Here is a 25,185-nt window from a genome sequence, read left to right as displayed (position 1 = left end):
GGCTCTCTTGCTGGTATCTGTGCTAAAACAGTGCAATCCTGATTACATGGAATGGGATCATCCCGAAAGGACATATCCTCTGCAGCATATGACACAGAGTCCCTGGACATAGCTTAATGGAGACCACAGACACTACACACACGGGAGGGCAGACAGAGTTTCACCCCCAAGAATGGCAAGAGACACACCAATCTTCTGGCTCTGTAAGGGGGTGGCAGCATGCTGCTGGGGTGAGTGATCCCCTGTGGCGGGGAACGATCGATCCCCTCAGGAGCTCAGTGTCCTGTCAGCGGAGATAGTGGCTCAGACCCCGCAGGGCGGACACTGCTCCCCCCCTCAGTCCCTCGATGCAGGGAGGCTGTTGCCAGCAGCCTCCCTGTAAAAATACAAACTATAAAATAAACTTTTCTAAAGAAGCTCTGTAGAGCTCCCCTAGCTGTGGCCGGCTCCTCCGGGCACATTTTCTAAACTGAGTCTGGTAGGAGGGGCATAGAGGGAGAAGCCAGCCCACACTCTCAAACTCTTAAAGTGCCAATGGCTCCTGGTGGACCTGTCTATACCCCATGGTACTAATGTGGACCCCAGCATCCTCTAGGACGTAAGAGAAAAGCTTAGCACAAAGCGTCTGCAACTCAAAAACTGAATGCAATAGATCTTTTCTAGTGATGTCACCTAAAAGCTTAAGAAAGGCGGCTGGAAACAGCTTCAATATTAAACACCAAGCGCCAGGACCAATTCAGCGAGACCTGGCAGAAGCCCACAAGCACAGACTGGGAGGTCCGATAAGATTCGTGGACACGCCTGGAAATGATCAGATCTATCGAGGAAGATTTTAAGCAATCGCAGCATGCCGCCCAATTATACAAAAAACTGGAGAACAGTGATTTATGTACTAAAGATTCCGGTACGGTCTGCAACAGTGCCGGAACTTAGCCGAGAGTCATGACTACATATACTCAGCTTTGCAACATGCCAGTACGGACTATGGTAGGATAGTAAGAGAGGCTCCTTCAGGTAATGGGCTGTATGCATACACCGCCGCTCCAGAACATCTGCTTAGAGGAACCATTAAATAACCTCAGAAGAGACTTTTAAAATGCCAGGGTAACTATACTGTATCTGTAGAGTCAGGTAAAGTGCACCACCACACAAGGCAAGGCTGTATGCTATGTGACTATATAGGGCTGCTGGACTAATGGATTAATAATCGTCCAGTGATGTAAGAAATGCAGGCTGTGTGATTGGCAAGGTGGTGGGCAGATCTGGGTATCACAGCTATAACGGATGGATGTGGCCCATCAATGCGGAATGGAATAGTCTAATGCGATGGAATGGGTAGAGGGTTTGCAGATTTGCAGGCATTCCTGATGAAGCACTAACATTAGAATATGGCCAGAATACTAAACTAGAACAGGGGCCATACGGCGATATAGGCATTTCGGGAAAAGTTCTTAACACCACAGATAAGCATAATTCTGCAAACACGTATTTACACATCAGTAGTGTGGTTATGCAATGCAAATTGTGATAATGAACGATTTTCTAAAAATAAGAGCGTCCTTTTGCAGCATGTGTATACATCATTACACTCCCAGCACAGGCGTACAACTGCTGTATCCATCTCCAATCTCTGCACACATAACAGTGCAACAGTGCCACCTAGTGTACATCCCTGGAATTGAATGTTACGTTTATTCTGTGTTACAGCTCCCACTGCTGTCACTCACCTGGCAGTACACCACTGCTGCATATGGTTTGCGAGATTTGTAATTCAGTACAAGTGGTGGGTTGTAGGGAACACTGGGAACTGTATAAGCATTTACATAATTACTATGTGCTCTCACTCTCATATGCACAGGGAAAATAGGTGACTCCCATGAAAATGAACATATGGTAGCGTCCCTCCACAGGATGCCTATACCACTTTGAATTTAATTCTAACTCCTCTACTCACCTACAAAGATCTCAACCTCAGCGTTCCTCCTTAAATAGCCTGCCTCATTTCTTGACACAAGGCCTCTCATCCTCTTCCCTCTGATACAGGGGGCAGCCACCCCTCCACCCTGATCAGTATAGATGGTGTAATGGTTAGCATTATTGCCTCACAGTACTGAAATCTTAGGTTTGATTCCCACCATGGCCCTAACTGTGTGGAGTTTGTATATTCTCCCCGTACTTGCATGAATTTCCTCCGGGTACTCCGGTTTCCTCCCACAATCCAAAAATATACTGGTAGGTTAATTGGATACCAACAAAATTAACCCTATTATAAATGTGTGTGCGTGTATATATGGTAGGGAATATAGATTGTAAGCTCCACTGGGCCAGGGACTGATGTGAATGGGCAAATATTCTCTGGAAAGCGCTGCGGAATATGTGTGCGCTATATAAAACTGGTAATAAATAAATCACCGCTTCCCACTCTCAGAGTCAGGATTCCCTCTCCTGGGCTGACCCTCACCTCTACACTTTCATCCAGCCTCCCAGCAAGCCCTGAAAACTATAACTATAGGCCCTCCACCTAACTCTGCAGTCCCCATCGTGTCCCCCCATAGATTGTAAGCTTATACAAGTAGTGTTCCTTTTCCCTCGTCTCCTCCACATAACTATGCTAAAGGCTCACTTTACTTCTGCCTCTATGTGAATTTATACATAGTCAGTAATTATAATAAAAATTGATTTTGATTGTCTATAAGAACTACACTGCCCATCTATTCTCTCCATTTTTTATTCTAGTAACGGTTAGGTTTATTGTTTTCAGATTTAGCAATAGAAGTCTACCCAGTTATATATCTTTGCATCAGCTGCAAACTACCCCCCCCCCCCCCCAGGCGATTTTCCCTTTAATACCATTAGTAGTATCACCGATAAAGAGATTTAAATAGCCCTGGTCCAAAAACAGATCTCTTGGCATTCTCCTCTGTAAGGATGGCCATCCCCCATTGAGGATTACAAACTATCAATGGATAATGGCTGATGCCAAATAAGTTTGCCTCGATTTCAGAGAACAGATGGCTCGCCATCGATGGTAGAGAGACCCTGATGTTTTTTTTTTCTTTTTCTACTTAATGCTGGAGCTCCGCCCCCTGACGGACCTACAAGGTCCCGCACCTAGTCTCCGATTGGCCGTCAGCTTAGTAAGCCATAAAGCAGGATAACCATTGGTGGGTGAAACCATTGATGGTTTTTCTGCGAATAGGTTTAGACCGTTGATGGTTGACGCATCGTTGGCCATCACTACCCCTTTGTTAACGTAATATAACATCTGAATGTGTGTGTTGTTCTGCATTACACATGAACAAATTGTACTGAAGGGGCTGCATATATATGTCCCTAGATATATTTGGGAGAACCAATATTCAGCCAATCAATGCTCTAGGAATGAGTGACATCACTGAGGCGCGAGGTGTCGTCCGTTTCTACTGTGAGGAAATGGGTCCCTGTAAAAGCTAAAGAAACAAAACAAACGCCATACAATAAGTAAAGCCGCCCAATCTGTTTTTTTTTTATTCCATAAAAGTAGAAGCAGTACAAAACAAACCGCTGCAGTAATAAAACTCTGGAACTCTGGGTATCACTGCGGGACTCTGCCGGCCGCCAGCTCTCGCTCACACTCGGCCTCTACTATCCGGTACAGCTCCATGGTGGTCTTTGCGTCTTCTACGGAGGAATGGCCAGCCCTGCCGGTCTACACGTGAACAAAGAATACTGAATTTCACGCAAAACAGCGGTAAATAAAGCCACTCACCTGTACCGTAAGCGTTGCGTTCACATGCAAATTACGCATGCTTTCCCTGTTGCTCCTGTGTGTATTCACATTTAATTAGATCGTTAGCTCATTGGAAAAAAAAAAGTAGTACTATTTGTCCCATGTATCGATTACCCATATCACATGCAGTTGCTTTAAAACGTCATAATGGAGATAAGTCTGTGTTGTAGCGGATTATCCGGTGCAGCAATGGGGCGGTATTCAAATGATATATCACGCCCAGACTCCTTTCTAAAGTGATCCCCGTTATCACGTATCTTGTACCCATAGTTATCAGGTTTAGTTGAGTAAAGGGTTAGAACGCCTCACTACCTCGGGGGTAGCGGGTTGAAAAGATGATACCACACCCATTAGCAGAAACAGAACGGGCGTGGAAGGGGGCGGAAAGAATTGAATACCGCCCATCGTGTCCATTTCCCTCACTGGTAAACACGATCTTTACAAACACCTTGTAGAATACTATCGCTCCAAGAGCGCTCCTGCACTGCAACAGGAAATCCCAATGATGTCACTGTGTGACATCACCAGGGATTTCCTCCAGGTGGGCGGGTCACTGCTTGCCACCACTCAGACGCCCAAACGATGCATTGCTATTTCATTAATGCAGACCCAACAATGACTGCAGTTACTGAGAAAATCAAATATAAATGGCTCCAATAGTGAGAACAGTTAAGCGAAACCAGCGCAACCTCCGATGATCCCTAAAGATCTGATGGTGAAATATATAAAAGTTAAAAAGAAAAAATATATATAATGTCTCTATAACTTCCCAAGACTTTGATTTAACGTACCCCCTCCTGGCACCCCAGACAAATACATTTCTGAATGGATTTTTTTGGTGTGATTTTTGTTTGGTATTCCACAGAAAATTGATGACCAATTCAATTCTAATTCAATATTTTTACTAAAAATAGACACTGGTAAGTCCTTTAAAAACAAAATAACAGTTTATTTGGTTGGATAGAATGATTCCTACGAATAAACCAGGCCAAAGAGGTGTAAGCCTCCTCCTGGTGAAGGTTTTATCTAGTATTCACTCTAGAATTTTTTTAGGGCAGGGTGCTGACCTTGGGGAGGGCACATTTTTAAATCGGGAGGGCACATTTTAATTTAGAAGGGCAAAAGTATGTACATACTGTAATATGTATGCAGGTGTCTTAAACTGGCAGCACACTGTATCTTATAAACCATCCCGGGACACATTCGCTTCAATCTGACAGCACATTTTAAGTTTAAATGTGCCGTCAGATTGAAGCGAAGGTGTCCCAGAATGGTTTATATAGCATTTATGTGCTGCCAGTTTATTTCTGAAGTGTCTCAATAGGGTTTACATAGTTTATTAAACTATATAAATCCTATTGAGACACTTCAGAATTAAACTGGCAGCACATGTTGCTATATAAACCTGATTATTTCTGAAGTGTCTCAATAGGGTTTATATAGCAACACGTGCTGCCAGTTTATTTCTGAAGTGTCTCAAACTGGCAGCACGTGTTGCTATATAAACCCTATTGAGACACTTCAGAATTAAACTGGCAGCACATCGTATTTTAAATGTGCTGTCAGATTGAAGCGAAGGTGTCCCAGGTTGGTTTATATAACATTCATGTGCTGCCAGTTTATTTCTGAAGTGTCTCAATAAGGTTTATATAGTTCATTAAACTATAAGATTAGTTGAGTGCTGCCAGATTACAACTAAAGGGGCACCAGGCAACCTATGTACAGTAGGATAAATAGCTTAGTCTGGCAGCACTAGTCTTGTGTCAATTCAACTTACCGGGGGCTGATGCTGCGGGAGTGATCGCACTGGTCCCCCCCTCACACACCGCGGAGCTGGATGAAAATGGCCGCCACACTGATCCTCCCCGGCGTCCTCTTTTATAGGGTCATGTACACAGAGGAGGGCTGGGTTTGCCTCGGCGGGAGAGGAAAACCCAGCCCTCCTCATCTCAACAGCAGCCTACAGTATTGCCGAGACCCGAGAGCTGTGAGCACGACAAGCCTGAGGCAGCGGCAGGGAGGCGTGGCAGCACGGCGGGAGCAGTGGCAGCGTAGCGGGGAGGAGTGCCAGCGTGGCAGGGAGGAGCGACAGCGCTGCGAGAGGAGTGGCAGCGCGGCGGGAGGAGTTTCAGTGCGCCAGTCCTTTAGTAATCAGCAGGGCGGGCACAAATAGGCAGGGCGCATTCTGACACTCAGAAAAGGGGCAGGGGTGCAGCGCCCCGCTAGAGTGAACACTATTTTATCTACACAGAGCCGACCCTCTGTTCCAATTATCCCTATTTATACTGCTGTAAAACTTTTTGGTCGTGCGATGCAATTGGTAGTAAAGATAAAATAAACATGCCCTTTACACTCACCGCAATGAGGAATTGCACAAGTAACAGAGTCCACAGACACACACACACACACACACACATTACACTGTCAAGGATTCTGAATGGTCCAGAAATATCTCAGAGTGGGTGGGAAATGTAATGGTACAATCAGACCGCATACAATCCATATTGGATGTGATGGAAAATTTGATCTTCGTGAAATAAAAATGTGTGTGTGTGTGGGGCTGTAATGATATACAATCTACAAAAGTGACATTGGAGGTCATTCCGAGTTGTTCGCTCGCAAGGCGATTTTAGCAGAGTTGCTCACGCTAAGCCGCCGCCTACTGGGAGTGAATCTTAGCATCTTAAAATTGCGAACGAAGTAATCGCAATATTGCGATTACACACCTCGTAGCAGTTTCTGAGTAGCTTCAGACTTACTCGGCATCTGCGATCAGTTTAGTGCTTGTCGTTCCTGGTTTGACGTCACAAACACACCCAGCGTTCGCCCAGACACTCCTCCGTTTCTCCGGCCACTCCTGCGTTTTTTCCGGAAACGGTAGCGTTTTTTCCCACACGCCCATAAAACGGCCTGTTTCCGCCCAGTAACACCCATTTCCTGTCAATCACATTACGATCGCCAGAACGATGAAAAAGCCGTGAGTAAAATTACTAAGTGCATAGCAAATTTACTTTGCGCAGTCGCAGTGCGGACATTGCGCATACGCATTAAGCGGAAAATCGCTGCGATGCGAAGATTTTTACCGAGCGAACAACTCGGAATGAGGGCCATTGATCGGTGAACATGTAACAGGAAGATAAAGAAAAAATTAAAAAAACTCCAATCTGACTGCGTATACTTTTGATTGGATTTGATTCCATGTCCCATACAACCTAAAAAAACTTCTATACCACTTATTCAAATTATGCAACTACATTGCGTGCTGTAGGGCACAATTTACAAACTGGGGGCTGATGGGTAGTAGAGGGGGAGGAGCTCCACACTTCTAAATTAATTAGTGCCAGCTCCCACTAACCACATCTCTATACCCCAGTTTAATTACCTCCAGTGTCCCCACGTGGATGAAAGAGAAAATATACAATCTACAAAATCGTGATTGATCAGTGAACATGTAGCAGGAAGATAAAGAAAAAAAAACGCCAATCTGATTGCATATACTTTTGATTGGATTTGATTGCTGTCCCATACAACCTAAAAAACTTCTATACCACTCAATCAAATTGTGCAACTATATTGTGTGCGCTTGTAGGTTGACTTTTTTACTATTTATCAGTTTTACCAGCACCGTGATGAACCTGTAAAACATCCCAGAAGGTCATAAGGATAGGAGGCGGCGGCATTACCTGGATGTTTTTGTGTAGCAACTCTTTGGCTAGGCGTTTGAGAGACGCAATCTCCTTCTCCTGGAAGCCTGCCTTGCGGTTCAGCTGCGGGATCTTCGACGTATCTCGCGTCATCTCCTTGGGGTGGAAGTACCCTATGGCCTTGTAATCGTTTTGGATGGCGTGGCCGATCACTATCTTACCATTAAGGATTTTTAAGATCTGCGGGATCAGCAACAACAAAAAATTAGAGTTTTTGAACTTCCTCCCACAAGCAGCTCATAGACAGTAACTATAAGAAAGAAAATTGTGAATATGAAGCTTGAATTTATTAATATTCATTAAATTGCCTAAGGTGTTTTCCCCCAAAAATACAAAATTTAATTTTTCAAACCTCTCTTTATATTTGAACATCTCCCATTACCTCTATAAATCAGTTATACCCAGATACTGAGACCGCCCTGACGAAGGTCACCAATGACTATCTCACTGCTAAGGCCAATGGCCACTTCTCCACCGCCATTCTTGTAAACCTACCTCATGCCTAGCAACATCATGCTGATGACACAAATATCCTTTCCTCCAATGGCCTCTCCCCTCAACCCTGCTAGTCTCTTTCCGACACCCCATCCTGGGAGTCCCAGCGTTTTCTCACATTAAACAAGACCAAACCTTCCCTCACCATCTCCAACCAATCTCTTCTTGTAGGTAACACCTCTCTCTTAGCTGTTCCCCAAGTCCCATGTCTGGGGTCATCCTAAACTCCCCCCTATCCTTCCTCTTCTGTCCCCACTTCCACCTGCAACCACCTCTGCTCCCTCCTGATCACCTTCTCTCACACCCATATCCAAAATTTCTCCTGCTCTGCCCCCCTCCACTGGAACTCTCCCCTTCGTAAGTCTTTCGGCCCAGTATCAAACATCACTCAAAACTTTTTCCAGTAGAGCCTACCAGCCCTCTTTCCTCTCCTCCCCTGTGCTTCACCCTTTAACTGTTCACCCCTCCGGTTAGCATGTAAGCCCCCGCAGACAGGGTCCTCCTTCTTTGGGCCAAATGTAATACCCTCGAGATCTGTGAGAGCCAGGAACTGTAGTCCCTAGATTTAAAATGGCAACTTGTTTAAAACAAATTGCCGCTTTAAATCTAGTGACCATCTTGCGCACAGGATCATCAACCTGGTTTCTTATTTCCTATATTTCATACATAGGTAAAGGTTGTGTAGATGTATTAAGGGACTACACCCCCTCTCACCTCCTTTTGTGCCACGGCAAACGGAGTGGCATTTATCAAGTGTTCCTTCCTTATTCCGCTCCACCTGGTCCTGTAATCGGTGACAGGATTAGCCGGTTTAACGTACTTGTCGAACACCACATCCCCCTGGTAGTTCACAATGCTGCACCGTGCCAGATCGCTGTTCCGTCCTTTGAGTCCAGTGCCCACCATTTCACAGTCGATGGCCACCATTTTGTAACTGGACACAGAGGGAGCTGGAGCTATGCCGCTTTCAAATTCGCTCAGCAGGCTGGAGCTCGGTACCGGATGAAAAATCTTTGAAAGCTTTTTGGTGTCATGGGCTCGCCCATTAGCGGCGTTTGGTTGGGGAGGGCCTTGGCCCTTGAATGGTGCCACTGCTGAAGTATGAGGGGCCACGCAAGAATGCTTTGGACCAGAGCTTATGCTGACACTGAGCGTGCCAGACTGGTACGGTGCACCCATGGACACAGTACGGTGAGGTGTAGTGGACTCTCCCTGCCGTTGAGAAGCCTTTGTGTGGAATGCATTGTTGGCCGTCCTCACGGTGCTACCATCCAGTTGACCCTTTTTCTTATGCCGGTCCCAGGACTGCTGGTGACTAGAGTTCCGGTTCTGCGGCTTGTATGGCAACTGCTTCTGTTTCAGGAACCCCTTATTTTCCAAGTATCTCCTCCTTTTAATAAAGCGCTGGTGTTTGCTGTTTCCTTGATCGGCCCGTCCGCTAGGATGACCGGAAGACCAGTCCAGGTTTATAACTAGGTCGGCCATGACGGGTTACAACAGCTTCCAATCACACAAGGAGAAATAGATTAACATGTGTGCAAGTCCTGATCTAAAAAGACACATAGGCAATTATCCCTGAGCTGGAAAGAGAGGCGACGTCATCACCTAGAAAGGAAAAGACATCAATATTAACAGTCAGTCCATGATCATAGATCACTTAAGGCAGATCCTACATACATTGTTTAGGACACTAATTTATATTCAAACTACAATTTATGACCCGTTATTTGCCGGGGTTCTAGGCAGTGTGGCCAGTGCTGTAGGATCCCCCCTACTCCCCTGGCCGCAAACTTGTCCCATCTGTCTGCCACAGCAGAAGGAGCCCATCGGCTCCCATCGGGTGTGGAGGGACAGGCGACAGGGACTGCGCATGGTGCCACAGCACTATAATTATTATCGCTCCCCACCATTCTGAACTTCTGTGTCCAGATGAAGAATAGAGATCCTCCCATTACTGGGATGCGCCTCTATTCCCCTATAGATTGGAAGCCTGCGATCAGGGCCCTGGTGCTGCATACTGGTGCTGGCAGGGGGGAGATGGGGGCCACACTGGTGCAGGCAAGGGGGGGGGGGGGGGGCACACTGGCAGGGTGGGTGAGGTTATTATTTCTCTGACGTCCTAGTGGATGCTGGGAACTCCGTAAGGACCATGGGGAATAGACGGGCTCCGCAGGAGACTGGGCACTCTAAAGAAAGATTAAGTACTATCTGGTGTGCACTGGCTCCTCCCTCTATGCCCCTCCTCCAGACCTCAGTTAGAATATGTGCCCGGCCAGAGCTGGGTGCTCCTAGTGGGCTCTCCTGAGCTTACTAGTAAAGAAAGTATTTTAGGTTTTTTTCTTTTCAGTGAGATCTGCTGGCAACAGACTCACTGCTACGTGGGACTAAGGGGAGAGAAGCAAACCTACCTGCTTGCAGCTAGTTTGTGCTTCTTAGGCTACTGGACACCATTAGCTCCAGAGGGTTCGAACACAGGGCCTGACCTCGATCGTCCGTTCCCGGAGCCGCGCCGCCGTCCCCCTTGCAGAGCCAGAAGAACAGAAGCTTGAAGACGACGAAATCGGCGGCTGAAGACTCCTGTCTTCATTAAGGTAGCGCATAGCACCGCAGCTGTGCGCCATTGCTCCCAGCACACTTACACACTCTGGTCACTGTAGGGTGCAGGGCGCTGGGGGGGGGGGGGGGCGCCCTGGGCTGCAATTGAAGTACCTTTGGCATAAAAACACACATATATACAGTCTAGCACTGTATATATGTAAAAAACCCCGCCATTTTTTTACATGGAAAGCGGGAGAGAAGCCCGCCACTGAGGGGGCGGGGCCTTCTTCCTCAGCACACCAGCGCCATTTTCCCTTCACAGCTCCGCTGGAAGCAGCTCCCCAGGCTCTCCCCTGCAGTATCCAGGTACAAGACGGGTTAAAAAGAGAGGGGGGGGGGGCACATAAATTTAGGCGCAAAACAATACAAAAAAAAGCAGCTATTGGGTAAATCACTTATTAGCAGTGAAAATCCCTGTGTTATATAGCGCTGTGGTGTGTGCTGGCATACTCTCTCCCTGTCTCCCCAAAGGACTTTGTGGGGTCCTGTCCTCAGTCTGAGCATTCCGTGTGTGTGCGGTGTGTCGGTACGGCTGTGTCGACATGTTTGACGAGGAAGGTTACGTGGAGGCGGAGCAAGGGCAGATAAGTGTGGTATCGCCCCCGTCGGGGCCGACACCCGATTGTCATTTAAGACCTTCCACATATCCATCCAATGTAAACTCCTTACATAAAAGGTTTGATGACGCTGCAGCCTTGGGACAGCCGGTGTCTCAACCCGCACCTGCCCAGGCGACTCAGAAACCGTCAGGGGCTCATAAACGCCCTCTATCTCAGATGGTTGACACAGATGCCGACACGGAGTCCGACTCCAGTGTCGACGATGATGAGGCACATTTACAGTCTAAAATGACCAAGGCTATCCGTTACATGATTATTGCAATGAAAGATGTATTACACATTTCTGAGAGTAACCCGGTTAATACCAAGAGGGTTTATATGTTTGGGGAGAAAAAGCAGCCAGTGACTTTTCCCCCATCTGATGAATTAAATGAATTGTGTGAAGAAGCGTGGAGTTCCCCTGATAAGAAATTAGTGATTTCTAAGAGGTTACTGATGGCGTACCCTTTCCCGCCAACGGTCAGGTTACGTTGGGAAACATCCCCTAGGGTGGACAAGGCGCTGACACGCTTATCTAAAAAGGTGGCCCTGCCGTCTCAGGATACGGCCGCCCTAAAGGAGCCTGCGGATAGAAAGCAGGAAGCTATTCTGAAGTCAGTGTATACACACTCTGGTACTCTACTGAGACCTGCTATTGCTTCAGCCTGGATGTGTAGTGCTATAGCAGCGTGAACAGATACTCTGTTAGACGACATAGATTCCCTCGACAGAGATACTGTTTTGCTAACCCTGGGCCATATCAAAGACGTCGACTTATATATGCGGGATGCTCAGAGGGACATTTGCCTGCTGGGCTCTAGAATTAATGCTATGTCCATTTCTGCCAGGAGGGTCTTATGGACTCGGCAATGGACAGGAGATGCCGATTCTAAAAAACACATGGAGGTTTTGCCTTATAAGGGTGAGGAATTGTTTGGGGACGGTCTGTCGGACCTCGTGTCTACAGCGACAGCTGGAAAGTCGACTTTCTTGCCTCACGTTTCCTCACAGCCTAAGAAAGCACCATATTATCAAATGCAGTCCTTTCGTTCCCAGAAAGGCAAGAGAGTCAGGGGCGCATCCTTTCTTGCCAGAGGCAAGGGTAGAGGTAAGAAGCTGCACCATGCAGCCAGTTCCCAGAAACAAAAGTCCTCCCCTGCTTCCACTAAGTCCACCGCATGACGTTGGGGCTCCACAGGCGGAGCCAGGTGCGGTGGGGGCGCATCTCCGAAACTTCAGCAGCCAGTGGGTTCGCTCACAGGTGGATCTCTGGGCTATACAAATTGTATCTCATGGATACAAGCTAGAATTCGAAGCGACCCCCCCCCCCACCGTTACCTCAAATCAGCCTTGCCAGCTTTCCCCATGGAAAGGGAGGTAGTGCTGGCGGCAATTCACAAGCTGTACCTCCAGCAAGTGATTGTCAGGGTCCCCCTCCTTCAACAGGGAAGGGGTTACTATTCCACAATGTTTGTGGTACCGAAACCGGACGGTTCGGTGAGACCCATTCTGAATTTAAAATCCTTGAACACTTATATAAAGAAATTCAAGTTCAAAATGGAAATCGATCAGAGCGGTTATTGCAAGCCTGGAAGAGGGGGATTTTATGGTGTCGCTGGACATCAAAGATGCTTACTTGCATGTCCCCATTTATCCACCTCACCAGGAGTACCTCAGATTTGTGGTACAGGACTGTCATTATCAATTCCAGACGTTGCCGTTTGGCCTGTCCACGGCACCGAGAATATTTACCAAGGTAATGGCCGAAATGATGATACTCCTTCGGCAGAAGGGGGTTACAAATTATCCCGTACTTGGACGATCTCCTCATAAAGGCGAGATCCAGGGAGCAGTTGTTGATCAGCGTAGCACTCTCTCTAAAAGTGTTGCAACAGCACGGCTGGATTCTGAAAGTTCCAAAGTCGCAGCCGATTCCTACGACGCGTCTGCATTTCCTGGGTATGATTCTGGACACAGAACAGAAGAAGGTGTTTCTCCCGGAGGAGAAGGCCCAGAAATTAGCATCTCTGGTCAGGGACCTCCTGAAACCAAAACAGGTATCGGTGCATCACTGCACGCGAGTCCTGTGAAAGATCGGCAGGTTCCATGCGAGGATCTTTCAGTGGGATCTGTTGGACAAGTGGTCCGGATCGCATCTTCAGATGCATCAGCTGATCACCCTGTCCCCAAGGGCCAGGGTGTCTCTTCTGTGGTGGCTGCAGAGTGCTCACCTTCTCGAGGGCCGCAGGTTCGGCATACAGGACTAGGTCCTGGTGACCACGGATGCAAGCCTCCGAGGGTGGGGGGCAGTCACTCAGGGAAGAAACTTCCAAGGGCTGTGGTCAAGTCTGGAGACTTCTCTACACATAAATATACTGGAACTAAGGGCCATTTACAACGCCCTGAGTCAAGCAGAGCCCCTGCTTCGAAACCGACCAGTGCTAATTCAGTCAGACAACATCACGGCGGTCGCCCATGTAAACCACCAGGGCAGCACAAGAAGCAGGATGGCAATAGCGGAAGCCACAAAGATTCTTCGATGGGCGGAGAATCACATGCAAGCACGGTCAGCAGTGTTCATTCCTGGAGTGGACAACTGGGAAGCAGACTTCCTCAGCAAACACGACCTCCACCCGGGAGAGTGGGGACTTCATCAAGAAGTCTTCCAACTGATTGCAAACCGATGGGAACTGCCACAGGTGGACATGATGGCGTCCCTCCTCAACAAAAAGCTAAAAAGATATTGCGCCAGGTCAAGGGACCCTCAGGCGGTAGCTGTGGACGCCCTAGTGACACCGTGGGTGTACCAGTCGGTATATGCGTTTCCTCCTCTTCCTCTCATACCAAAAGTACTGAGAATAGTAAGAAAGAAAGGAATAAGACCAATACTCATTGTTCCGGACTGGCCAAGAAGGACTTGGTACCCGGAACTACAAGAAATGTGCACAGAGGACCCATGGCCTCTGCCTCTCAGACAGGACCTGCTGCAACAAGGGCCCTGTCTGTTCCAAGACTTACCGCGGCTGCGTTTGACGGCATGGCGGTTGAACGCCGGATCCTAGCGGAAAAAGGCATTCCGGATGAAGTTATTCCTACGCTGATAAAGGCTAGGAAAGACGTGACAGAAAAACATTATCACCGTATATGGCGGAAGTATGTTGCTTGGTGTGAGGCCAGGAAGGCCCCTAACAGAGGAATTCCAACTGGGTCGTTTCCTGCACTTCCTACAGTCAGTGGTGACTATGGGCCTAAAATTGGGGTCCATAAAGGTCCAGATTTCGGCCCTATCCATTTTCTTTCAAAAAGAACTGGCTTCACTGCCTGAGGTTCAAACATTTGTTAAGGGAGTGCTGCATATTCAGCCCCCTTTTGTGCCACCAGTGGCGCCCTGGGATCTTAAGGTGGTGTTGGATTTCCTGAAATCCCACTGGTTTGAGCCACTTAAGACCGTGGAACTAAAGTATCTCACGTGGAAAGTGGTCATGCTGTTGGCCTTAGCATCGGCTAGGCGTGTGTCGGAATTGGCGGCTTTGTCATGTAAAAGCCCATATCTGATCTTCCATATGGACATGGCAGATTTGAGGACTCGTCCCCAATTTCTCCCAAAGGTGGTGTCATCGTTTCATTTGAACCAACCTATTGTGGTGCCTGCGGCTACTCGGGACTTGGAGGACTCCAAGTTGCTGGACGTAGTCAGGGCTTTGAAAATATATGTTTCCAGAACGGCTGGAGTCAGGAAGACTGACTCGCTGTTTATCTTGCATGCACCCAACAAGCTGGGTGCTCCTGCTTCAAAGCAAACTATTGCTCGCTGGATCTGTAGCACGATTCAGCAGGCTCATTCTGCGGCTGGATTGCCGCATCCAAAATCGGTGAAGGCCCATTCCACAAGGAAGGGGGCTCTTCTTGGGCGGCTGCCCGAGGGGTCTCGGCTTTACAACTTTGCCGAGCAGCTACTTGGTCGGGTTCAAACACATTTGCAAAGTTCTACAAGTTTGATACCCTGGCTGAGGAGGACCTTGTGTTTGCTCATTCGGTGCTGCAGAGTCATCCGCACTCTCCCGCCCGTTTGGGAGCTTTGGTATAATCCCCATGGTCCTTACGGAGTTCCCAGCATCCACTAGGACGTCAGAGAAAATAAGAATTTACTCACCGGTAATTCTATTTCTCGTAGTCCGTAGTGGATGCTGGGGACTCCGTCAGGACCATGGGGAATAGCGGCTCCGCAGGAGACAGGGCACAAAATTAAAAGTTTGACCACTAGGTGGTGTGTACTGGCTCCTCCCCCTATGACCCTCCTCCAAGCCTCAGTTAGGATACTGTGCCCAGACGAGCGTACACAATAAGGAAGGATTTTGAATCCCGGGTAAGACTCATACCAGCCACACCAATCACACCGTACAACTTGTGATCTGAACCCAGTTAACAGTATGATAACCGAAAAGAGCCTCTGAAACGATGGCTCCCAACAATAATAACCCGATTTTTGTAACAATAACTATGTACAATTATTGCAGACAATCCGCACTTGGGATGGGCGCCCAGCATCCACTACGGACTGCGAGAAATAGAATTACCGGTGAGTAAATTCTTATTTTCTCTGACGTCCTAAGTGGATGCTGGGGACTCCGTCAGGACCATGGGGATTATACCAAAGCTCCCAAACGGGCGGGAGAGTGCGGATGACTCTGCAGCACCGAATGAGAGAACTCCAGGTCCTCCTTAGCCAGGGTATCAAATTTGTAGAATTTTACAAACGTGTTCTCCCCTGACCACGTAGCTGCTCGGCAGAGTTGTAATGCCGAGACCCCACGCAGCCGCCCAAGAGGAGCCCCACCTTCCTTGTAGAGTGGGCATTGACAGATTTAGGCTGTGGCAGGCCTGCCACAGAATGCGCAAGTTGAATTGTGCTACAAATCCAACGAGCAATCGTCTGCTTAGACGCAGGAGCACCCAGCTTGTTGGGTGCATACAGTATAAACAGCGAGTCAGACTTCCTGACTCCAGCCGTCCTTGAAATATATATTTTTAATGCTCTGACAACATCCAGCAACTTGGAGTCCTCCAAATCGCTAGTAGCCGCAGGCACCACAATAGGCTGGTTCAGGTGAAACGCTGACACCACCTTAGGGAGAAACTGAGGACGCGTCCGCAGTTCTGCCCTGTCCGAATGGAAAATCAGATATGGGCTTTTGTACGATAAAGCCGCCAATTCTGACACTCTCCTGGCCGAAGCCAGGGCCAGTAGCATGGTTACTTTCCATGCAAAAGTTTGGACTTCAGGAACTGAAGCCAATTCTTTCTGGAAGAAAATCGACAGGGCCGAAATTTTAACCTTAATGGACCCCAATTTGAGGCCCATAGACAATCCTGTTTGCAGGAAATGTAGGTATCGACCCAGTTGAAATTCCTCCGTTGGGGCCTTCCTGGCCTCACACCACGCAACATATTTTCTCCAAATGCGGTGATAATGTTGTGCAGTCACTTCCTTCCTGGCTTTAATCAGGGTAGGGATGACTTCCTCTGGAATGCCTTTTTCCTTTAGAATCCGGCGTTCAACCGCCATGCCGTCAAACGCAGCCGCGGTAAGTCTTGGAATAGACAAGGTCCCTGCTGAAGCAGGTCCCTTCTTAGAGGTAGAGGCCACGGATCTTCCGTGAGCATCTCCTGAAGTTCCGGGTACCAAGTCCTTCTTGGCCAATCCGGAGCCACGAGTATCGTTCTTACTCCCCTTTGCCGTATAATTCTCAGTACCTTGGGTATGAGAGGCAGAGGAGGGAACACATACACTGACTGGTACACCCATGGTGTTACCAGAGCGTCCACAGCTATTGCCTGAGGGTCTCTTGACCTGGCGCAATACCTGTCCAGTTTTTTGTTGAGGCGGGACGCCATCATGTCCACCATTGGTCTTTCCCAACGGACCACAATCATGTGGAAGACTTCTGGATGAAGTCCCCACTCTCCCGGGTGAAGATCGTGTCTGCTGAGGAAATCTGCTTCCCAGTTGTCCACTCCCGGGATGAACACTGCTGACAGTGCTATCACATGATTTTCCGCCCAGCGAAGAATCCTTGCAGCTTCTGCCATTGCCCTCCTGCTTCTTGTGCCGCCCTGTCTGTTTACGTGGGCGACTGCCGTGATGTTGTCCGACTGGATCAACACCGGCTGACCCTGAAGCAGAGGTTTTGCCAGGCTTAGAGCATTGTAGATTGCTCTTAGTTCCAGTATATTTATGTGAAGAGACGTCTCCAGGCTTGACCACACGCCCTGGAAGTTTCTTCCCTGTGTGACCGCTCCCCAGCCTCTCAGGCTGGCATCCGTGGTCACTAGGACCCAGTTCTGTATGCCGAATCTGCGGCCCTCTAACAGATGAGCACTCTGCAACCACCATAGCAGAGACACCCTTGTCCTTGGCGACAGGTTTATCCGCTGATGCATCTGCAGATGCGATCCGGACCACTTGTCCAGCAGATCCCACTGAAAAATTTGTGCATGGAATCTGCCGAATGGAATCGCTTCGTAAGAAGCCACCATTTTTCCCAGGACTCTTGTGCATTGATGTACAGACACTTTTCCTGGTTTTAGGAGGTTCCTGACGAGTTCGGATAACTCCCTGGCTTTCTCCTCCGGAAGAAACACCTTTTTCTGAACAGTGTCCAGAATCATCCCTAGGAACAGCAAACGTGTCGTCGGGATCAGTTGGGATTTTGGAAAATTCAGAATCCACCCGTGCGGTTGGAGCACTACTTGAGTTAGTGCTACTCCGACCTCCAGCTGTTCTCTGGACCTTGTCCTTATCAGGAGATCGTCTAATTAAGGGATAATTAATACGCCTTTTCTTCGAAGAAGGATCATCATTTCGGCCATTACCTTGGTAAAGACCCGGGGTACCGTGGACAATCCAAACGGCAGCGTCTGAAACCGATAATGACAGTTTTGTACCACGAACCTGAGGTACCCTTGGTGTGAAGGGCAAATTGGGACATGGAGGTAAGCATCCTTGATGTCCAAGGACACCATAAAGTCCCCTTCTTCCAGATTCGCTATCACTGCTCTGAGTGACTCCATCTTGAACTTGAATTTTTGTATGTACAGGTTCAGAGATTTCAGATTTAGAATAGGTCTTACCGAGCCGTCCGGCTTCGGTACCACAAATAGCGTGGAGTAATACCCCTTTCCCTGTTGTAAAAGGGGTACCTTGACTATCACCTGCTGAGAATACAGCTTGTGAATGGCTTCCAATACCGTCGCCCTGTCGGAGGGAGACGTTGGCAAAGCCGACTTTAGGAACCGGCGAGGGGGAGACGTCTCGAATTCCAACCTGTAACCCTGAGATACTACCTGCAGGATCCAGGGGTCCACCTGCGAGTGAGCCCACTGCGCGCTGAAATTCTTGAGGCGACCCCCCACCGCCCCTGAGTCCGCTTGTAAGGTCCCAGCGTCATGCTGAGGCCTTTGCAGAAGCCGGGGAGGGCTTCTGCTCCTGGGAGGGAGCTGCTTGCTGCAGTCTCTTACCCTTTCCTTTGCCTCGGGGCAGATATGAATGTCCTTTTGCCCGCTTGTTCTTATAGGAACGAAAGGACTGCGGCTGAAAAGACTGCGTCTTTTTCTGCTGGGAGGTGACCTGAGGTAAAAAGGTGGATTTCCCGGCTGTTGCCGTGGCCACCAAATCCGATAAACCGACCCCAAATAATTCCTCCCCTTTATACGGCAATACTTCCATATGCCGTTTGGAATCCGCATCACCTGACCACTGTCGCGTCCATAAACTTCTTCTGGCAGATATGGACATCGCACTTACTCTTGATGCCAGAGTGCAAATATCCCTCTGTGCATCACGCATATAAAGAAATGCATCCTTTAAATGCTCTATAGTCAATAAAATATTGTCCCTATCCAGGGTATCAATATTTTCAGTCAGTGATTCCGACCAAGCCACCCCAGCACTGCACATCCAGGCTGAGGCGATTGCTGGTCGCAGTATAACACCAGTATGTGTGTATATACTTTTTAGTGTATTCTCCAGCCTCCTATCAGCTGGGTCCTTGAGGGCGGCCGTTTCTGGAGACGGTAACGCCACTTGTTTTGATAAGCGTGTGAGCGCCTTATCTACCCCTAGGGGGTGTTTCCCAGCGCGCCCTAACCTCTGGCGGGAAAGGGTATAACGCCAATAACTTCTTTGAAATTAGCAGTTTTCTATCGGGGGTAACCCACGCTTCATCACACACTTCATTCAATTCCTCTGATTCAGGAAAAACTACAGGTAGTTTTTTCACACCCCACATAATACCCCTTTTTGTGGTACTTGCAGTATCAGAGATATGCAAAGCCTCCTTCATTGCCGTGATCATATAACGTGTGGCCCTACTGGAAAATACGTTTGTTTCTTCACCGTCGACACTAGATTCGGTGTCCGTGTCCGTGTCTGTGTCGACCGACTGAGGTAAAGGGCGTTTTACAGCCCCTGACGGTGTTTGAGACGCCTGGACAGGTACTAACTGGTTTGCCGGCCGTCTCATGTCGTCAACCGACTTTTGCAGCGTGCTGACACTATCACGTAATTCCATAAACAAAGCCATCCATTCCGGTGTCGACTCCCTAGGGGGTGACATCACCATTACAGGCAATTACTCCGCCTCCACACCAACATCGTCCTCATACATGTCGACACACACGTACCGACACACAGCAGACACACAGGGAATGCTCTGATAGAAGACAGGACCCCACTAGCCCTTTGGGGAGACAGAGGGAGAGTTTGCCAGCACACACCCAAGCGCTATAAATATATAGGGACAACCTTAAATAAGTGTGTTCCCCTTATAGCAGCTTAAATATTATTAATATCGCCAAATAAGTGCCCCCCCTCTCTGTTTTTACCCTGTTTCTGTAGTGCAGTGCAGGGGAGAGCCTGGGAGCCTTCCTAGCAGCGGAGCCGTGTAGGAAAATGGCGCTGTGTGCTGAGGAGAATAGGCCCCGCCCCCTTTTCGGCGGGCTTCTTCTCCCGTTTTTCTGACAACCTGGCAGGGGTTAAATACATCCATATAGCCCGAGAGGCTATATGTGATGTATTTTTAGCCAGAATAGGTACTTTCATTGCTGCCCAGGGCGCCCCCCCCAGCGCCCTGTACCCTCAGTGACCGTTGGTGTGAAGTGTGCCGAGAGCAATGGCGCACAGCTGCAGTGCTGTGCGCTACCTCATGAAGACTGAGAAGTCTTCAGCCGCCGGTTTCTGGACCTCTTCTCTCTTCGGCATCTGCAAGGGGGTCGGCGGCGCGGCTCCGGTGACCCATCCAGGCTGTACCTGTGATCGTCCCTCTGGAGCTAGTGTCCAGTAGCCTAAGAAGCCAATCCATCCTGCACGCAGGTGAGTTCACTTCTTCTCCCCTAAGTCCCTCGTTGCAGTGAGCCTGTTGCCAGCAGGACTCACTGAAAATAAAAAACCTAACAAACTTTTTCTAAGCAGCTCTTTAGGAGAGCCACCTAGATTGCACCCTGCTCGGACGGGCACAAAAACCTAACTGAGGCTTGGAGGAGGGTCATAGGGGGAGGAGCCAGTACACACCACCTAGTGGTCAAACTTTTAATTTTGTGCCCTGTCTCCTGCGGAGCCGCTATTCCCCATGGTCCTGACGGAGTCCCCAGCATCCACTTAGGACGTCAGAGAAAAGAATTTACTCACCGGTAATTCTATTTCTCGTAGTCCGTAGTGGATGCTGGGCGCCCGTCCCAAGTGCGGATTTTCTGCAATAAGTGTATATAGTTATTGCTTAACTAAGGGTTATTGTTATGAGCCATCCGTTGAGTGAGGCTCAGTTGTTGTTCATACTGTTAACAGGGTAAGGTTATCACAAGTTGTACGGTGTGATTGGTGTGGCTGGTATGAGTCTTACCCTGGATTCCAAAAATCCTTTCCTTGTAATGTCAGCTCTTCCGGGCACAGTTTCCCTAACTGAGGTCTGGAGGAGGGGCATAGAGGGAGGAGCCAGTGCACACCAGATAGTACCTAATCTTTTCTTTAGAGTGCCCAGTCTCCTGCGAAGCCCGTCTATTCCCCATGGTCCTTACGGAGTTCCCAGCATCCACTACGGACTACGAGAAATAGAATTACCAGTGAGTAAATTCTTATTTTATTGCCAGTTACTTATATAGCGCACACATACGCTGCAGTGTGTACGGGGAGAATATACAAACTCCACATAGTTAGAGCCATGGTGGGAATCGAACCCATGACCTCAGTGCTGCGAGGCGGAACTGCTAACCATTACACCATCCGTACTGCCCATATCACACTGGCGCTGGGAGGGGAAGACGAGGGGGGGGGGGGTAGAACACTGGCGCTGGGAGGGGAAGACGAGGGGGGGGGGGGGGGGAGAACACTGGCGCTGGGAGGGGAAGACGGGGGGGGGGGGGACACTGGCGCTGGGAGGGAACACGAGGGGGGGTGAACACTGGCGCTGGGAGGGGAAGACGAGGGGGGGGGGAACACTGGCACTGGGAAGGGAAGATTAGGGGGAACACTGGCGCTGGGAGGGGAAGGCGAGGGGGAACACTGGGAGGGGAAGGCGAGGGGGAACACTGGGAGGGGAAGGCGAGGGGGAACACTGGCACTGGGAGGGGAAGGCGAGGGGGAACACTGGCGCTGGGAGGGGAAGGCGAGGGGGAACACTGGCGCTGGGAGGAGAAGGCGAGGGGGAACACTGGCGCTGGGAGGGGAAGGCGAGGGGGAACACTGGCGCTGGGAGGGGAAGGCGAGGGGGAACACTGGCGCTGGGAGGGGAAGGCGAGGGGGAACACTGGCGCTGGGAGGGGAAGGCGAGGGGGAACACTGGCGCTGGGAGGGGAAGGCGAGGGGGAACACTGGCGCTGGGAGGGGAAGGCGAGGGGGAACACTGGCGCTGGGAGGGGAAGGCGAGGGGGAACACTGGCGCTGGGAGGGGAAGGCGAGGGGGAACAGGGGCGCTGGGAGGGGAAGGCGAGGGGGAACAGGGGCGCTGGGAGGGGAAGGCGAGGGGGAACAGGGGCGCTGGGAGGGGAAGGCGAGGGGGAACAGGGGCGCTGGGAGGGGAAGGCGAGGGGGAACAGGGGCGCTGGGAGGGGAAGGCGAGGGGGAACAGTGGCGCTGGGAGGGGAAGATGAGGGGGAACAGTGGCGCTGGGAGGGGAAGATGAGGGGGAACAGTGGCGCTGGGAGGGGAAGATGAGGGGACACTGGCGCTGGGAGGGGAAGATGAGGGGACACTGGCGCTGGGAGGGGAAGATGAGGGGGAACAGTGGCGCTGGGAGGGGAAGATGAGGGGGAACAGTGGCGCTGGGAGGGGAAGATGAGGGGGAACAGTGGCGCTGGGAGGGGAAGATGAGGGGACACTGGCGCTGGGAGGGGAAGATGAGGGGGAACAGTGGCGCTGGGAGGGGAAGGCGAGGGGGAACACTGGCGCTGGGAGGGGAAGGCGAGGGGGAACACTGGCGCTGGGAGGGGAAGGCGAGGGGGAACACTAGCGCTGGGAGGGGAAGGCGAGGGGGAACACTGGCGCTGGGAGGGGAAGGCGAGGGGGAACAGTGGCGCTGGGAGGGGAAGGCGAAGGGGAACAGTGGCGCTGGGAGGGGAAGATGAGGGGGAACAGTGGCGCTGGGAGGGGAAGATGAGGGGACACTGGCGCTGGGAGGGGAAGATGAGGGGGAACAGTGGCGTTGGGAGGGGTAGATGAGGGGACACTGGCGCTGGGAAGGGAAGATGAGGGGGAACAGTGGCGCTGGGAGGGGAAGATGAGGGGACACTGGCGCTGGGAGGGGAAGATGAGGGGGAACAGTGGCGCTGGGAGGGGAAGATGAGGGGACACTGGCGCTGGGAGGAGAAGATGAGGGGGAACAGTGGCGTTGGGAGGGGTAGATGAGGGGACACTGGCGCTGGGAAGGGAAGATGAGGGGGAACAGTGGCGCTGGGAGGGGAAGATGAGGTGACACTGGCGCTGGGAGGGGAAGATGAGGGGGAACAGTGGCGCTGGGAGCGGAAGATGAGGGGGAACAGTGGCGCTGGGAGGGGAAGATGAGGGGGAACAGTGGCGCTGGGAGGGGAAGATGAGGGGGAACAGTGGCGCTGGGAGGGGAAGATGAGGGGACACTGGCGCTGGGAGGGGAAGCTGAGGGGGAACAGTGGCGCTGGGAGGGGAAGATGAGGGGACACTGGCGCTGGGAGGAGAAGATGAGGGGGAACAGTGGCGTTGGGAGGGGTAGATGAGGGGACACTGGCGCTGGGAAGGGAAGATGAGGGGGAACAGTGGCGCTGGGAGGGGAAGATGAGGTGACACTGGCGCTGGGAGGGGAAGATGAGGGGGAACAGTGGCGCTGGGAGCGGAAGATGAGGGGGAACAGTGGCGCTGGGAGGGGAAGATGAGGGGGAACAGTGGCGCTGGGAGGGGAAGATGAGGGGGAACAGTGGCGCTGGGAGGGGAAGATGAGGGGGAACAGTGGCGCTGGGAGGGGAAGATGAGGGGGAACAGTGGCGCTGGGAGGGGAAGATGAGGGGGAACAGTGGCGCTGGGAGGGGAAGATGAGGGGGAACAGTGGCGCTGGGAGGGGAAGATGAGGGGGAACAGTGGCGCTGGGAGGGGAAGATGAGGGGACACTGGCGCTGGGAGGGGAAGATGAGGGGGAACACTGGCGCTGGGAGGGGAAGGCGTGGGGGAACAGTGGCGCTGGGAGGGGAAGGCGAGGGGGAACAGTGGCGCTGGGAGGGGAAGGCGAAGGGGAACAGTGGCGCTGGGAGGGGAAGATGAGGGGGAACAGTGGCGCTGGGAGGGGAAGATGAGGGGACACTGGCGCTGGGAGGAGAAGATGAGGGGGAACAGTGGCGTTGGGAGGGGTAGATGGAGGGGACACTGGCGCTGGGAAGGGAAGATGAGGGGGAACAGTGGCGCTGGGAGGGGAAGATGAGGGGACACTGGCGCTGGGAGGGGAAGATGAGGGGGAACAGTGGCGCTGGGAGGGGAAGATGAGGGGACACTGGCGCTGGGAGGAGAAGATGAGGGGGAACAGTGGCGTTGGGAGGGGTAGATGAGGGGACACTGGCGCTGGGAAGGGAAGATGAGGGGGAACAGTGGCGCTGGGAGGGGAAGATGAGGTGACACTGGCGCTGGGAGGGGAAGATGAGGGGGAACAGTGGCGCTGGGAGGGGAAGATGAGGGGGAACAGTGGTGCTGGGAGGGGAAGATGAAGGGGAACAGTGGCACAGGGAGGGGAAGATGAGGGGACACTGGCGCTGGGAGGGGAAGATGAGGGGGAACAGTGGCGCTGGGAGGGGAAGATGAGGGGGAACAGTGGCGCTGGGAGGGGAAGATGAGGGGGAACAGTGGCGCTGGGAGGGGAAGATGAGGGGGAACAGTGGTGCTGGGAGGGGAAGATGAAGGGGAACAGTGGCACAGGGAGGGGAAGATGAGGGGACACTGGCGCTGGGAGGGGAAGATGAGGGGGAACAGTGGCGCTGGGAGGGGAAGATGAGGGGGAACAGTGGCATTGGGAGGGGAAGATGAGGGGGCGCTGGCAAGGGGGGGGGGGGGGGACACTGGCGCTGACAGGGGTGGCGGGGTTGGTTGGGGAACACTTGCGCTGGCAGGGGTGACGGGGTTGGTTGGGGAACACTTGCGCTGGCAGGGGTGACGGGGTTGGTTGGGGAACACTTGCGCTGGCAGGGGTGACGGGGTTGGTTGGGGAACACTGGCGCTGGCAGGGGGGGGGGGACCTCTCTCAGCCACACACCCACATGACAGGACTTACGGTTGGTTTCCCTTAGCCCACTTGATTCTAGCATCTACCCAGGACTTACCGCCGGAGCAGCCCGGACACAGCAGCCAGGAAGCCTCTCCCGGGTGACCCAGGCGCAGCGAGAGGTGCCCGGTACACAGTAACGGGCCACCGACGCCTCCTCTCCCCGCAGTACAGCTCCGGTGCCGGCGGCCAAGAGTCTCGGAAGAGCGGCTCCAACACGGCGGGCCCGGCGCTTAACGGAAACAACTGCCAGG

General features: G+C 51.3%; 2 protein-coding genes across 2 annotated transcripts in view; both read right to left on the bottom strand.

The window, feature by feature from the left end:
• The window catches only part of CRABP2 (cellular retinoic acid binding protein 2), a 174,590-nt gene extending 172,543 nt beyond the window's left edge, over positions 1 to 2,047 (bottom strand). Inside the window, exon 1 of the mRNA XM_063947074.1 lies at positions 1,955 to 2,047. The gene's annotated coding sequence lies outside the window, so the exon portion shown is untranslated. The remainder of the gene's footprint in view (positions 1 to 1,954) is intronic.
• A 1,434-nt stretch (positions 2,048 to 3,481) lies between these two features.
• Positions 3,482 to 25,181, bottom strand: ISG20L2 (interferon stimulated exonuclease gene 20 like 2). Its single transcript, XM_063947072.1, has 4 exons — positions 24,990 to 25,181; positions 8,683 to 9,573; positions 7,453 to 7,653; positions 3,482 to 3,688 (listed from the first exon to the last, which is right to left on the bottom strand). Exons 2-4 carry the CDS (start codon positions 9,451 to 9,453, stop codon positions 3,575 to 3,577), a joined length of 1,086 nt encoding a protein of 361 aa, XP_063803142.1. The 5' UTR covers positions 9,454 to 9,573; positions 24,990 to 25,181; the 3' UTR covers positions 3,482 to 3,574.
• Positions 25,182 to 25,185: the final 4 nt, after the last annotated feature.

Source organism: Pseudophryne corroboree, chromosome 12 (genome assembly GCF_028390025.1).
Source record: "Pseudophryne corroboree isolate aPseCor3 chromosome 12, aPseCor3.hap2, whole genome shotgun sequence".
In the NCBI taxonomy this organism is placed as follows: Eukaryota; Metazoa; Chordata; class Amphibia; order Anura; family Myobatrachidae; genus Pseudophryne; species Pseudophryne corroboree.
The sequence above is the reverse complement of the archived record's forward strand: the minus strand, read 5'-3'. Positions and strand labels throughout refer to the sequence as shown.